This window comes from Haemaphysalis longicornis, unplaced genomic scaffold, assembly GCF_048455015.1.
Source record: "Haemaphysalis longicornis isolate Haplotype H1 unplaced genomic scaffold, Haemaphysalis longicornis Haplotype H1 scaffold_12, whole genome shotgun sequence".
NCBI lineage: Eukaryota > Metazoa > Arthropoda > Arachnida > Ixodida > Ixodidae > Haemaphysalis > Haemaphysalis longicornis.
The window spans coordinates 6,444,818-6,459,897 of NW_027526225.1; the positions used below are offsets into that span (position 1 = coordinate 6,444,818).

At 45.2% G+C, this 15,080-nt stretch overlaps 1 protein-coding gene across 2 annotated transcripts in view; it reads left to right on the forward strand.

The window, feature by feature from the left end:
- Window positions 1-15,080, forward strand: part of LOC144162339 (uncharacterized) — a 46,084-nt gene that overhangs the window by 1,827 nt on the left and 29,177 nt on the right. For both annotated transcript variants that reach the window (XM_077692831.1, XM_077692832.1), the window contains exons 2-3: window positions 1,966-2,343; window positions 12,894-13,206. In XM_077692831.1, the coding sequence (XP_077548957.1) occupies window positions 1,979-2,343; window positions 12,894-13,206 (678 nt within the window). In that variant the 5' untranslated portion in view covers window positions 1,966-1,978. The remainder of the gene's footprint in view (window positions 1-1,965; window positions 2,344-12,893; window positions 13,207-15,080) is intronic.

Here is a 15,080-nt window from a genome sequence, read left to right on the forward strand (position 1 = left end):
TCATTACTGAATTTTCCTGTCTACGGACGCGCTACTGCTGTCGAGGCTACTCATTTGGCAACTATCTGAGGTCCGGGACCTCAGTTAGCCGCTAAATGTCATTCGCCTCAAATGCCATTCGATATTCTTGTGTAGCGCCGAACTAATGACATTTAGAGCGAATGAATTTGCTGTAAATGTCATTAGTCATGTGACAGGGGTATGTCATGTGACAGGGGTATGACATGTTCATTTCCATCATCATGGCGAATTAGATTCTTCGAGGTGACAAAATTGTGTGCATTGATGTGCACCTTTACATGTGATGCAAGTGGGACGTTGAGTTTACTTATGGCTATGTTTGTTATTGTGCACTGTCCTTTGGGCTGTTTTGATGTTGGTGTTTCTTTGGCAATCTGCAATTGATTTTGATACTGTCGTTCCTGAGCTTGTGATCAAGTGCAGTAGCTTTGAAGAGTTATGAGCTGTAAAACGTGCACGTGATTCAACTGCAAATCAGTCAGAATGTTTACTCAAGCTGTCCAGGTACAACGCATTGTCTCCGCTCTGTCTCAAAAGTTTCACAAAGCATCTTATGTGAATTCCTCGAATACCAAGACAGTGACAGTTGTTGACCCTCAGTATTTTTGTAAAAAGATGACGCACAATTAGCAGGGAACTTTAAAGATGTTCTAAGTTTCCTAATTTCCACCTCTTCTTTGGTCGCACCAGCGTGCATTATAAGCTGCGACTGATACAGCTCAAACCAGCTTTTGAAGGGCAAGCAAATGTTATTGAAGCTGTCCGATTGCTTTAAAAAGAGGATAGGTATTTTTACTGTTGTAATGCTAACAAGCTTTTGCACGCACACACACAAACACACATAAATAAATTGAAACAAAAGGAAAGGAAACTGCGGTAGCCAGTGGAAATGGAGAGCCTTTGGTTACACATTTTCGCTGCTGAATCAAAAACTAAGCCAATCACTGAGCTTCACATGACGAATGCAAACAAGGAGAAAGGAGATGCATGGTGTTAAAATACACCTTTGGGCAGTCTATGCGACGAGGCAGTTCAGAAAGAAGTCAAAAGTACACCCAGTGCAAAATGCAGCAGTCAAATGTGGGGGATGATGTCATATTTTAGAAAATTTCCGTCAGCAGTGCTATGGAAAGTACGAGTGTAAGTAAATGAGAGCAAAAAGTGTGCGATACAGATACAAGTACATGCATTCTAACACTACAGGAACTACCAAAAGTAATAAGGGCAAGTTAGCAATGATGGTCTAAATGGCTTGCTCCACAGGTACACAGTACTTGGTAGAGGGAGCTCTTTGCAAAACTAGAAAATTATAGAACTATAAATGTACGCAACTCTGCCGTAGTCCATTTCCTGCTTGACGAGTTACAAAGCCACCGATGTTAAGTGTGGATTTACGGCTAAGCTTGTAAAGTCATCCAAGGAAAAACACACAATGGCTTCCAAAAATGCGGTGAGGATACCTGGAAACTTTGGTAGGCTGCTCTCTCGTTCACGCATTCTAAAGAACACTTTGTGATGCAATTAATGAACCCCTTGTGGTGGTGTATATATAATCGCTAGCCCTCGATTACGGTACACCTGATAACCTAGCTGAAACTTCGGCAGTTTACAACTCTAATTTGATATGAGCGATGTGCAGCATTTTATCTGTCACTATAAAATCGGAGGAAAATTAAGGAAAAAGCTTCTTTCTTTGTTAATTTCCAACCAATCAAAGCAGCTTTCATCACTAAGAAAGCTCTAAACCTAGTAGTTTGCTGCAGCCCCTGCAGCAAGTTCTGACAAATTATGGGTCACCATAATCGTCGTACCAATTACTTGGGGCATCGGTTTAGCCCATTTTGAGTCGGCAATGCATTGCTGTCTGTCACTTTTTGAGTGAACTCAAGCTAATAAAAGCTTGCGTCTCTATAGGTGAGCTAAGTTGAACTTGGCCTCTTGCAGCATCGAAGTCAAGATGGCAGCAAAGAAGGCCGGTGGAGGGTCAGGTAGGCTGAGCTACACGGAGGCCATGGAGAAGACCATTCGAGAGATGGGTGACATCGACGAGTTCGTGAACGCTGAGGACGTCATTGTTCTGAAGGTAGACACACCGCTCCCTGCGAAGTGTCGCATCCCTTCACAGCTTGCGGTCGACGCGGATCGCACGCGGCTCACGACGAACTGTAAAGGGCTTACCGGGTGCCTGCGGTTCCTCGCAAGGTACCGGTACCCTTCGGTGCTTCTTGCCGGTCTTCCCAAGTTGGCTTCCGCACCATCGTTCCTGGCTGCCGCGCGCGAAGTGTTGTGCGGGACGCAGACGCTCATAATTGTGCACAACAGGTGAGTCTCCTCCTGCTCGCGATACATATTCCGTTCCAAAATAGGTGCAAACCTGGCACTTCCGTTGCAATGGAAAGTGTTAACTAAATGTTAACTATGTGTTAACGAAACATGCCATTCTCATTTCTAAGCCGACCTAACAGATGGAAAACCTCTGGAAAACATCTGGTGTTCAAAACCCACGATTGTACCCCCATCCTATTTAGGCAGAATAGTGGAGCCTTTTTAACAGTTGCATAAAGGAATAGGAGGAGTGTTCGAAGCAAAGCAGTAGATGGTGCTGGACTAGCACAGGAAATGCCGGCCCTGTACCCACAGGGGAATGGAATCTCGCCTCCTGCTTTCATTGCTCTTTGCAGCGTTACAACCGGGATTGCTGTTTCTGTGATAGATTAACACCTTGAGCGCGTGGTTGATGTGTCCCTGCATAAGTAGAGCTTGAGTGCCAGCTGCTGCCTATTCACAGAGGCAGCAGCTGGCTGCTCTCTGCAGGAAGTGGTGGTGATAGGTCGCAGTTCACGGTAAGAGCCGAAATTCAAGCAAGTGATGAGAGAAGCAAACGTTCATTGGTTCATACATTGCTCGGTGAGCTATTTCATTTCAACCTTTGCAGGCATAGCAAAGAACAATCTGATTGGGCTGACAACTTATTACAAGAACATACAGGTTTTAGACCGAAACTTCAGACCTTTTGTACCTTTTCAGGCTTTTGTACGACAAAATGTGCCTGTTTGTAGAGACATAAATATTAAATCTGACTCTGGCTTCCGTTGCATCCCCTACATTTTTCCATGGTGTTGGAGAAAACTTCACTCGTCATAATTTAAAATTGCGCAAGGTTTGTGAGGTCTTGCTTGGTCACTTGAAGTTGCAGTAATATTCCCTAAATTTTGTCACTTGTTACCGTAGCTTAATAGAGATATGCTGGTTGCAGGGAGCAGTGGTGGCTTGCGCATTGAATTTACTGTTTGGTGGTGTTTACATATAGCCAGTGTCTGTTTTTCGAAATGTATTCGATAGAGGTCTGCAAATATCAAATTTTGGACTGGAAATTGAATACAAGTACTAAAAGCTGACTGTGAATTGAACCGTATAGTTTGGAATACAAATGATAAAAACTTATGGCAAATAAAATCGAATATTTCACTTTAGTGTGAGTGTGCTTAGAGCTTCTAGCTACAAAAAAAAAAAATATATCTTAGGCAGTCAGGACTTTTGCTCATCTAAATGGTCACAAACTAGTGCATGATAAGAAGCCGGTAAAAAAAGTACCAAATAAATTATTAAGACAAGATGGCAAACCAGTGGAACAAAATTTGCCACATGGTGCTGTGACGAAATATGGGTTGTTCGAAATACTGTTAGAGGAAATATGTATATCTAACTGGTCACTCCAGTCACTGAAATGACTGGACAAAGCGCCATGTCCTTGTACATCCTTCCTGTCCTTCGTTTTTTTTTTTTTTTTTTTTTTTTTGTGCTGTACATCCCCTTAAAGGGACCCTGCAACACTCTTCGTGCAGTGCAAGTAAACCTGCGCAACATTTAGATTACACTGCCAGGAACACCCGAGCCAAATATTACACGTGCACGTGAAGCGGTAAGAGCGCAAATCGCCGTGAAAGACGTGGAAAAACCAACCGCCCTTTCTTCAATTCTCCTCATTATGCACCTCTGGCATGGCCTCTGCGACGTCAATCGGGCCATGGCTGTACTGGCTGTCCTATTGGCTGTCGCTGGTCAACTTTGCGGCAAAATTCTGGCATTTCCTGTGACGATCCTCGGTGCTGTATATCAACCTCTTCTATGTCTGAACCTGTCCGCATGCTTTTGGTGTTTCTTTTGTTTTGAGTGCGCACGGAGTTTGAGTGACGAACTAAATATTCCACTTTCAACAAGCCCACTCGACGACAAACGTTTATTGCTCCAAAAACGCCCTACCAGCCTGAGCGCTTGCTTGCGAGCAGGCCACCATGCCTGCTTTTTTGTGGCACCAGACCGGAAATAGACCCGTCCACGTTGCAGGGAAAAGGACAAAACTCCCCGGCCTGTGACATATCGAAGGCCGCCGAACAGAACGCCGCGCGCCGCTCCCCTCTCCGGGAGAGAGCGCGCAGCTTTCGTCGCCTTGTCCGCGGCTGAGTTGAGAGGGAACATTTATGCGCGATTTTTCATCGTGCATAGTTTCGGTGATAGTGAACGGATTTTCATAGTTCTTGCGGGAGGAGATTGCTGGGACAATGGACTTTACCCCGAAATACATTCCGAGTAGTCGATGGTAAGTGTTGCAGGGTCCCTTTAACTATGATCGACCAACTAGCCCAACACCATACCTTGTGAAGCTTAGCACATACAATATCATATTTTTTTCTTAGATTCTCATGTTTTGACGTCGGACAAAAGTAGTGGCAACCTCCACATGTAGTCTGCAGCTCACATGGTCTTCACACTGATTGGCCGCTCATTGCATCTGGGGCGGAAATTTTCTGCCGCATTAGCCAAACGCCCACGAGTAGCAATTTCACAAATGTTCATACCATAAACAAGCCCCCACACCACTTCTTGGAATGGTGACCAGTGATGGTGACCACCAGTGGCTTCAGCCGCTGGTGGTCGATGGTTACGGTGGTTTTGTGGTGATGGTGGCTTTTTTTTTTTTTTTTGCGTCTGAAAGTATATTTTCCTTTCACAGAAGTCTGCCCTGGCTTTTCCAACTGAATACTGAACCAAACACCATTTAAATAACAGCTCTTTATCCACTTCAAACATCCTACATAGTGTAATAATAAACTTTATTAACACCACGACCTTCTACACTTTGGACCTGTCCAACCAGGCGCGCTCTATGGGGCCGCTTGCTCCGGGTTCCTTTCGCATCCGGCCGCTAGGGGCGCTATCACGCACTGTTGCGCGGAGGCCTTACTGTTGCGGACAGCGGTGGACTTGCTAAGTGTGCCACTCGCACTTTTATCCAGCTGGCAAAACTGAACTTTGCTCTTAACGATTTCAGTCCATCAATTTCGGTCATTCTTAATAAACAAATAATATTTTCCTGCTAAAATTTCTGTACATGTAAAAATAGTCCGTTCAGCTAGCTTTCCAGTTAGGCGAACGGGCAGCAGCGCGGCTCGAGGTGTTTCGTGGAGCGCAGTGCATGCATTCATGAGGAATTCCTACAAAAGGGAACGACAGTCGCCTTATGTGGCTAGTTCACTAGCGACTGAACCAAACTGAATGTTGTTGTGCAGGTAGCAAGACTGCTACCTTGTTTTCAAATGGGATGCAAATTCATAAGTTCATGAACAAGAATAGTTTTTCACGATGTATCTTCTTTTACAAAGTTTGGGGGAAAATATGTTTTACAGATACGAATTATTACCTATATATATATTAGTTTTATTCTTTTTCACTAGCTTGATAAACTCTTCTCCATGATGCAAAATTGAAATACGTAACCAAGCAGCTGAAATGCCTCATTCCAATCGTACCGGCATTTACAGTGCGTCCCGTCATGCACCAAGATTTTATTGAAGAGCAATGGCGTTAAGGAGGCTTAGTTAGGTATTTTTTTTATTTAATTATCCAACTCGAGAAGAACTGTCCCAATCATTAAAATGTCAATTAGCACTTGTAGGTACCAACAAGGGACATCCAACCGCCGTATTTTCTGCGACGTACTAAATGCATACTCATTTCTTCTGACTGATAAGGAAATGCTGCGAAATATTAAAAAATACCACGTGACGGTACTCCTCCCCCCCCCCAAGCAGTGCTCTCGAACAGGCTCCCTCTGAGTTAGCCAGAGTAGAATAAAAAAAGGCAGAGTCGAGCGTTCAACGAAACTTCGTCTGGTCAGGGGTCATATTTGCGAGTACAGTGTAGCCCGGTTATAACGAAGTTGGCGGGAATCTGAAATTGCTTCGCTATAACCGCTTTTTCACTATATCTGGACTCTAAAAAACATGTGTGAACGACTGCTTCTGCTGCTAAGACTGAACTGACTGAACACCACGGAAGAAAGAACGGCTTTGTGTGCGACAGGTTTGCGCGGAGCCGTTGGCGGAGCGCCGCAGCCAGGCTTAGGCAGGCCTAGATGGTGGCGCCATGCCTTGGAAGAAAAGCAATTTGGGAGCGCACCAACTTGCTTCGCTTTTTGACCACAATGAGGTGCCACAAGCGGAACCGGTCTAAAGCGGCCACAAAGTTTCTGAAGCTGTCCCCACGACCTCCTCTCTGAAAAGAGGAGTACGCGTGAAACGAGATAAGATCGCGGCGGTCGGCCCGCCTGGCACTGGAAAAAAGAATGGGAAGCGTTCGCGAGACGGCTACCGGGTGACCGTGTGGTGCGGTGAAGCAAGCTTTCGCAGGGAGCCGAGTGGGGCGAAGCGGCTGCCGGGAGCCAAGAATTGGCGGTTTTTCGGCCTAGTTGATTCAGGCGAAAGCTCGAAAGGTGGTTTGATGGATATTTTTTTGTTGTTCTCGACAAAAAACTTCGCTATATCCGCTGAGTCGCATTTGTTTACTTCGTTAAAAGTGGACTTAAAAGGCATTGAAAATGCGGAAGTTGGGACGGGAAATCAAGATCACTTCGCTATAACCGCTATTTCGCTGTAAGTGGGCTCGTTATAAATGGGCTACACTGTATAAATTGTCGTCACTGACCAAGTCAAAAGGAAAAATTTTTTGACGTTCACATTGTTCTTGTTCACATTGTGAACAAGAAACCCGTGTGGGCTCCGAATTGTCAAAAAAAATTTTCCTTTTGACTTGGTCAGTGACCACGATTTTACACTCGCAAAAGAAAATACAGTAGAAATGGCGACCGACATTGTGCTTTATCTGTCGCATGAGCCCTGTGAAACTTGCTGTTTCTACTACTGCCATGCCAGTATCATGGTGATGCGCTGCCTCTTTGGGTGTGTGACGGGCACAGGAGTTGCTTTCATCAGCTTATTTGAGGGCACTGGTTTATGATGCTGGTGGGAGCGCCGTCACGTTGTATTTTTCATATTTCATGGGGTTTCTTTATCCGCGAGAATAAATGCGTACGCATATAGTTCACCGCTTAAAATACCACAGTTAGATGCCCTTAATGGCTACTTACAAGTGCCTCATTGACACTTCGATAACTGTGACAGTACTTCTCATGTTAGGTAATTAATTACAATTAGTTAAATCTCTTTAATACAAAAGAAATTGTACGGAACACGTTATGCACTGCGCTTTCTTCGAGTGACGCCATTGCACTATTTTTATAACTTGCTGTTTAATAGTTGGGACACCCTGTATGCTGCTCTTCAGTTGGACTACATACCGTATTTACCCGATTCTAACGCGCACTTTTTTTTTCGAAAAAATAGGCCGAAAAATCGCATGCGCGTTAGAATCGGATACGAAACCGAAACTGCCGAAACAGCGGAAATTTCGTCCCACCCATCGCCATCGCCATCTCAAGATGGCGCCAAAGCTTTTAGCAACGATTTTTCGGACGCAGCAAGCCTAGGCGCCTAGGCTTTTCTATCGGCGTTCACACAAATCGTCAAATCGTTTCACTTGTGCGCTTGATAACAGCAATGGCAGCAGCAGCTCCCACGCATTCAAAACGAGCGGTCGGCTGAAGCGTGCACCTCTGGAGAAGCTCTCAGGACGGGCGTGCGAGGCGTGGGCCACGATCCCATCGACCATGGTTGAACGTTCATTCAGAAGTGTGGCATCGCGAACGCGCTTGAAGGCACCGAGGCCGAGATGTTGTGGTCAGCGGAGAGCGACGAGGAGTGAGATGAGTGAGATTACTTCGAGAAATAAATCGCCCATTTCTCTCTCATTCGTTTGTCTGGGTCACAAAGTCCCGTGCGCGTTACAATCGGAGGTGCAAGTTTTTTCGGTTTTTTTGCCAGGAAAATCGGGCTGCGTTAGAATCAGGTAAATACTGTAGTTTATTTCAGTCGTATTCACGATTCTAATTTATGCTATTGTTTTGTGATATATGTTTTTGTCTTTATGAATCAGTTTAATTGAATTTCTTGTCAGACATGCACAGCAAATGGACTGTCACTTTAAGCTCACGACCACGGTTTAAACGACTGTTGCTGGTTGAAGTGGTATAAGCTTGCTCCCCAAACAAGTCATACTGGGACACGGGTTCTTTTTTTTAGGTTTTATACATGTATCTGCTCAATGTACTTCACAACATTTTCAGCGCTTATATCGTGGCTGGCTTTTCAGATTTCCTTTTCCTCTTACCAGAGTTCAAATCCCTAGTTCATCAAATCCCTATTCATTTTCAAATTTTCAAATCCCTAATTCAGCGATGGTATTGGTGGGCTCCTTTGTTTATTGAACTTTCAATCGACCTTTTGTGATTTTGGTTTAATCCATTACGACGGGAAGCAGTGAAAAGTGACATCGATCTCGACCTGTTTACTTTAGTACTGTACCATGCTCGATTGCAACGGGTGCCGGCCTTCCTTCGAATAAATGTTGTATCTCAGTAGTGCAATTGAACACCATATACTTCGTGAACCCTACAACCAAGCAGTGTTTCCTAGTGCGGCTGCTACTTAACACATGGCACGGTCGCATTCAGCGATCGACCACAAACCCCTCCCCCTCTCCCCCTATTCAGTACAAGTACAAGGCGGCGGGGCATTGGCGACGGCAGCGGCGAAAGGGTTTAACTAGCGCCACTCCGCTTGCAGTGGCAAAAATTATCCCTTGGGGAGCGCTCGCTGGGCAGGTCCGAAGTGTAGGTGGTCGTGAGTAACACTTGGTATTGGGTTAGTTGGTTGTACATAATAAACAGGCATAATAACAAACAGTTTATAATAAACAGCTGTCGTGTATAGTGTTTGCATCAGGCATGCATATTCTTTCCAGTCCATCTTCGTGTTGTACCCAGTGCCATCCTTCAAACGATGTACCTAATAATAACCGTTAGCGTTTGTCTCCAGCCAAGAGCAGTCCTAACGTCTGCGTGGTAATCGAAGCACACTTGCAAGCACCTCCTTCATTGATGGTGAATAAAATAATGGGAAGGAAATCATGTACTCCTCCTTAAGGAAAACGCTAGGGGAATAAGCGTGTCAGTTACACGTTATGAAAAGAAAGCAACCTAGGTGAAGTGTAACAATTAGCCTTGGAAAACCGGCCTTAAATTCTAGCAAACAACTCGGTCGTATTGAGCTTTGCGCTGATTTGAACCAATGTTACTATATATATATATATATATATATATATATATATATATATATATATATATAATCAGTGTGTCGAACCGAAAAAAATACCGGTTCGGTTACGGTTCTGGTTCAGACGAAATCATTTCGTTCCGGTTCGACAAAATCACGTACCGAACCGGTTCGGGAGCTTGAACCGGTTTGCAAACCGGTTCTGTGAGTTCAATTATCACTGCAATTAGAAAAAAAAACATTTAGTTGTGTAATACGACAGTCAATTCAAAATACAAACAAAAATTCAAAATGCTGCTGTTCCCCAAGGGCAATGGCGCAATTGCAAAGCAAACTTTAAACAATTAGGAGATATTAGAAAAACAGATGAAGTGGCGACGATTTACCACTTACTTTCTCGTCCAGACTTTATGTTGTCCTGCCGACTATTCATAAAGCCACCCGCCGCGGTGGCTCAGTGGCTAAGGCGTTGCGCTGCTGAGCACGAGGTCGCGGGTTCGATTCCCGGCCGCGGCGGCCGCTTTTCTGATGGAGGCGAAAAGCAAAAACGCCCGTGTGTACGAGATTTCGGCGCACGTTAAAGATCCCCAGGTGGTCAAAATTAACCCGGAGCCCTCCACTACGGCGCGCCTCATCGCCTGCGTTGCGTCGGCGCGTTAAACCCTACAACCAAAAATATTCATAAAGCCACCGCCAAGATATATGACGGTGGAATATATTTTCTGCCCTTTCCTTTTTTGTTGAAATCGCAATTGTCGCTATGGAACCGTCCATCACGTTAACCTTGAAGCCTTAAATTTAGGCCTGCGTACTGGCGCGTTCAAATACCAGCGCTTAATACCAATGGTGCACATTTTTTTTGTAACAAAACAGAAAAATCCTACAACAGGCACATAAATACTACTGAATAATACTACTAAATACTACTGAATAATTTGTTAGCTGTCACTTTATCGAATGTGTTAGCCACAATTTTGTTAAAAGTAAGCTTTAGCTAACGCTCAGTCACTGCATTATTGCTCTGACCACTACAATTCCCTTTGCGATAGCTATACCGGATGTGTGCATTACAATCAGTATGTCATCGTACCGCCTGAGCCACGGCCATCGTTCCATGTGCGACATTGCGGAATCATAACAGATTATGCTGTTACAAAATGAAAGGGAAATGTGACGCGCGTAGCATGAGATGGGACTTTTTTGGGTAGACGCTCTGTAGTTCGTCCACAGCAGTACTCCCCTCCGGAACGAGTTGCAGTAGAAGTAATGTCGCGAGTTGGGCAGTCAGTACAAGTGCACCTTCGAAAAAAAAGCAGATCTGAAAGAGGCAAAACTGCAGAATAAGCAGAAAAGATGACCGCTGGGCGAATGGGACAGTGTGAGGTGCCGGCCTGCCTTACTGCACGTCCCATCTGCTTTATTACTGTTTCTGCTTCCAAGACAAGGTCGAGGGCTGCGGTTTCTTGCCAAAGGATTAAGTGCGCACCTTAACAGTTTTCCATGACATATCTGTTGTTATTTGTATCTGTAAAAAACGGAACTTGTCCACTGTACTGTCCTCGAAAACTGACCACAGAACTCACTTCCTTCGCATTGATGACACGTTTGGTTGTTAAAGGCAGGGAAAAGAAAAGTGCCGAGCAATATCCACGTTTTGGTGCTTTTTTTACTTATTCGGTTTTACTTACTTTTTGCGTAATATTTTAAAACAGCGTGATTCACCTTTTCTTTTTTGTTGCTTTCCGTGTAAACACATGTAAAAAAATGGCGCATTTGATGTCCCCTGCTGTATCTCTGCTACGAGGCGAAGCTTATGTTGCAGGCCGGCAGACTTATTTTAACTAGCTGGTGATATTAAACGTGGATCAAAATCTCGACACACGGACGTTCTCAATTTCCATCTACTTCAGAAAAACGGTCGTGGGGAAGGGAGACCGTGGCCACTTGTGATCAACAGCAAACGGCTTAGCCATTGAGCAGCTCCTGCGGTTACACTTGTCAAGTATTAACCATTTGCAGGTGTCAGACCTTTTAAACAAATTATGAAATACTAAGAGTTTGCACACATCAGGTGTGGGCTTTCGCTGTTGTGCAGTGGAGCACTCCTGCAGCCTTATTGCTCCAATAAAGTCGCAGCTAGGGAAGGGCAAAGTTGTTTTTATGCCCTGCAAGCTGCCGAGAATGACATTTCGTTTGGTCAGCTTCCACTACGCTCTCGCTTCCAGCAGCAACAGGCCATTGCTACATTGGTGCTCATTCATTTCTCCTGTTGTTACATAGAGCGTGATAGTGTTCAATTGTCTGGAGGGGAATGTGCGCGAGGGGGTACCAAGTTGATGGTACATGAAAGAAGAAAAGGCCTTAATTGCATTGACTGAGCAATATCAACAACGGAGGGTCGAACCGTTTTGGCATGAGCCGGTAACCGTTATTTCATTTTTCGGTTCAGTTCCGGTTCGGGTTCAGCGTGCACAAAAAATAACGGTTCGGGTTCGGGTTCAGTTCCGGCAAAAATACCGGTTCAGTTCCGGCTTTCGGTTCGGTTCGGTTCCGGTTCGACACCCTGATATATATATATATATATATATATATATATATATATATATATATATATATATATTGGTTTGGAGCCATGATTTGTCTAGTTGCGCCAAGAAGAGAGGGGGCTGAGCCCCTTCTTTTAAAGACGAGAGCCTTTCTTGGGCTACTTAAACCCAGTGATTTTGGTTTGTGTGCCTTTCTGGCTGTCCCTCGATTTAGCCTTCCCGCCAAATGTTAAAGGAATACTTGAACGAGAGGTTCATTGAAGCAAAACTTCTCCAAACCACTAAATCTGGGAACACTTTTTAGCTTTTCAACATTGTTCAGCAGACATTGTTCAGCAAACATTGTTCAGCATTGTTTAGGCATGTTTAAGGCAAGGCATCAGTACACAAGTGGTATTTGGAATGTTCTTTTAATTAAATATACGTGGATGCTTGATTTTTGCAATAGCAAATAACGGTGAAAGCAATGGTTTGGCAAAAAAAATACAAAATGCGCTAGCGAGCAGGCCTATTCTTGAAGTTACTACGGGGCTTTTTGGAATGCTTGGTGGCATTCCAAAAAGTCCCATAGTAACGCAAGGTTTCAGTTGGTGGCGTGCAATCAGTGGAACGTGGTAAACTTAAATTGATTTGGGCAAAGCTACACTGTGTTGATCGTGGGAGGGGAAGGGTGGCATGGCATGGCATACAGGGGTGGCAGTAGGCTATTGTCTTTCAATGACATTTGTAGAGAAGTGAGAAGATATGCGGCCAACCTTTTGACAACAGAGGTGCTCAAGGCCCCCTCCCCTGGTGACCGGCGAAACGGACTGTGCAGGGACCATATCCTGGACCTGGTGGGCTGGTTCCCCTGTCCGACACTCATGCTGTACCACGACTTGATCACGCACCAACATAAAGAGCTTGACGGCAAGGACACCTCCTCCAAGGACAAGGACGGCAAGGACAACACCTCCAAGGACAAGGACGGCAAGGACAAAACCTCCAAGGACAAGGACGGCAAGGACAAGGACGGCAACGACAACTTCTCGCACCTCGTGGCAGTGTACGGCACCGTGCCTGCCCTGGGCTGCGACCAGCTCTGCATCACCAATGAAAGCATCCGGTCCTTGTTGGAGAACACTGGCAAGGTGGGAAGATACGGCAGAGTTACCCAGTATACACCTTTTGCTAAACTCCCCTTAGGCCCCATGTACCAAAATCTGTCCATGGTTGGCTGCCTTGTGCAGGGGGCAAACAGCTGGGGCAAGTGTGGGGTGTGGGGTAAGCAAACTAGTGTGGGGCATGTAGCGTGCTGTCTGTCGGCAGAGCGTTGGAAGTAGTACTCAAGGGCTTGCGGCTGATGCTGTGAGTCATAGCCGGGGAAACACAAGTAAATGTCACCTAATTTAGTGTTTCCTAATTTGGAAAGCAGGCTTTAATTTATTTAGTTCCGTTTATAAGTAAGCGTTTAGCAAAGTTCAGTTTTTGTCCCCCAGGTGCCGTGCCAACCAGAGCTCTTTGATGTAGGCAGTTGCGAAACTCCACCTCAAAAAACGGCCCACACGTGGACCTCCCCTGCATTGGATCGTGCGTACTGTGGTGCCACCGCAGCCACTGTGCGCACTGTCTAAAAAAACACACTAGTTATTGAAACTGACAATTTAACGTTAAATTTTGTTTTAAACGTGCAAAATTCTTTATTTTTGCTTTTCCTAAGTTATTTATTGCTTCCTTAACTGCGGTTTGTTGTTGCGATTGTTTCTGCATCTGCGCAACTGCCTCAACCGATTGGCAGTTGTGTGGCCACACCGGAGTCATGCACAACACAGGTCTGACCTGAAGTACTAAATTTGCAGTTGTCGCTCTTGCACTCTATGCCACAAATAATCCAGTAGCTGATCAAGCAGCTCTAAATAATCCTTTCAAGCTTGCATAAAGCCATGGAAGCGAATTTTTAACTCTTTCTAAGAAAGACCACAGATGACGCACAGCAGACAACAATGCACAGGCGATAACGCATCTTGCTGACCACACGGCCGCATTTTTTTTTACTATTATTGGTTTGAATGCATATAAAACTCTTGCGAGGCTGAGTGCATTGGGCTTCGTCGGTGCTACAAATTTACGTAAGCACCCAAATACCATTTTTTGCCCAGGTCGTCGAGTGGCGAATGACGTTGTATAGTTTATTTTGTCACTAACAGATGGCGCCACTGTATGGGAAGATCCAAAACAGTGGACCAATCATAGGGCCACTTATTGATGCATGGGGCCTATGGGGAGTTTCGCAACTTCTGCATCAAGTAACTCTGGTGCCAGCAACTTTCACAACTGGTGTATAGTGAAAAACTCTGGTGCAAAGTGTGTTGCTGTGCAGCTTATTGTCATGGTTGCCAGCATTTGTTTCGGCAGCATACTTGGGGCTGGTAGATCTAAAAAAAAAAATTCCACTTTCCTCGCACGGGGCACCTTGAGCAATCTTGGTGACGGTACTGGCGATACCGCGGACCCCGAGCCCCCAAACATACGCTGGATCCAACCGTGGCAATGTGTTTATAGGTGGAGGGTTAGAAACCACGAACGGTGGCCGTCGGAGCCCAGGTCAAGCTCCGGCGGATGGGCTCCCTGTCTGTCTACCAGGCAGGGAGCTCCGGGACCTCTTTGGCTACCAGGGTAAGGTCAAAGAAGAAAGTACCCCAGTCTCCCTGCTTTCCAATGTATCATATGGCATTTTCAAACCCCCCTCCAAACGTGATCGGTCCCTGAAAAGGGGCCGCACCGAAGTATCTTTTCCTCCTTTGTCTTCGATCTCCATTCCAAAGCCCGATAATTTCTCGCGCTTCCTGGTAATGGAATCCCTAGATAAATCAAAACCTGTCACGTCCCAGTCTGTCTTTCTCATTTCCAAGTTTCTTGAAAGCCTTGTAGGCAAATCGTACAAGGCTAAAAAGCTAACCGGAGAAGTCCTAATTGAAGTCCAAAACAAACAACAATCCTGTAACCTCTTGAAGCAAACGCGCAT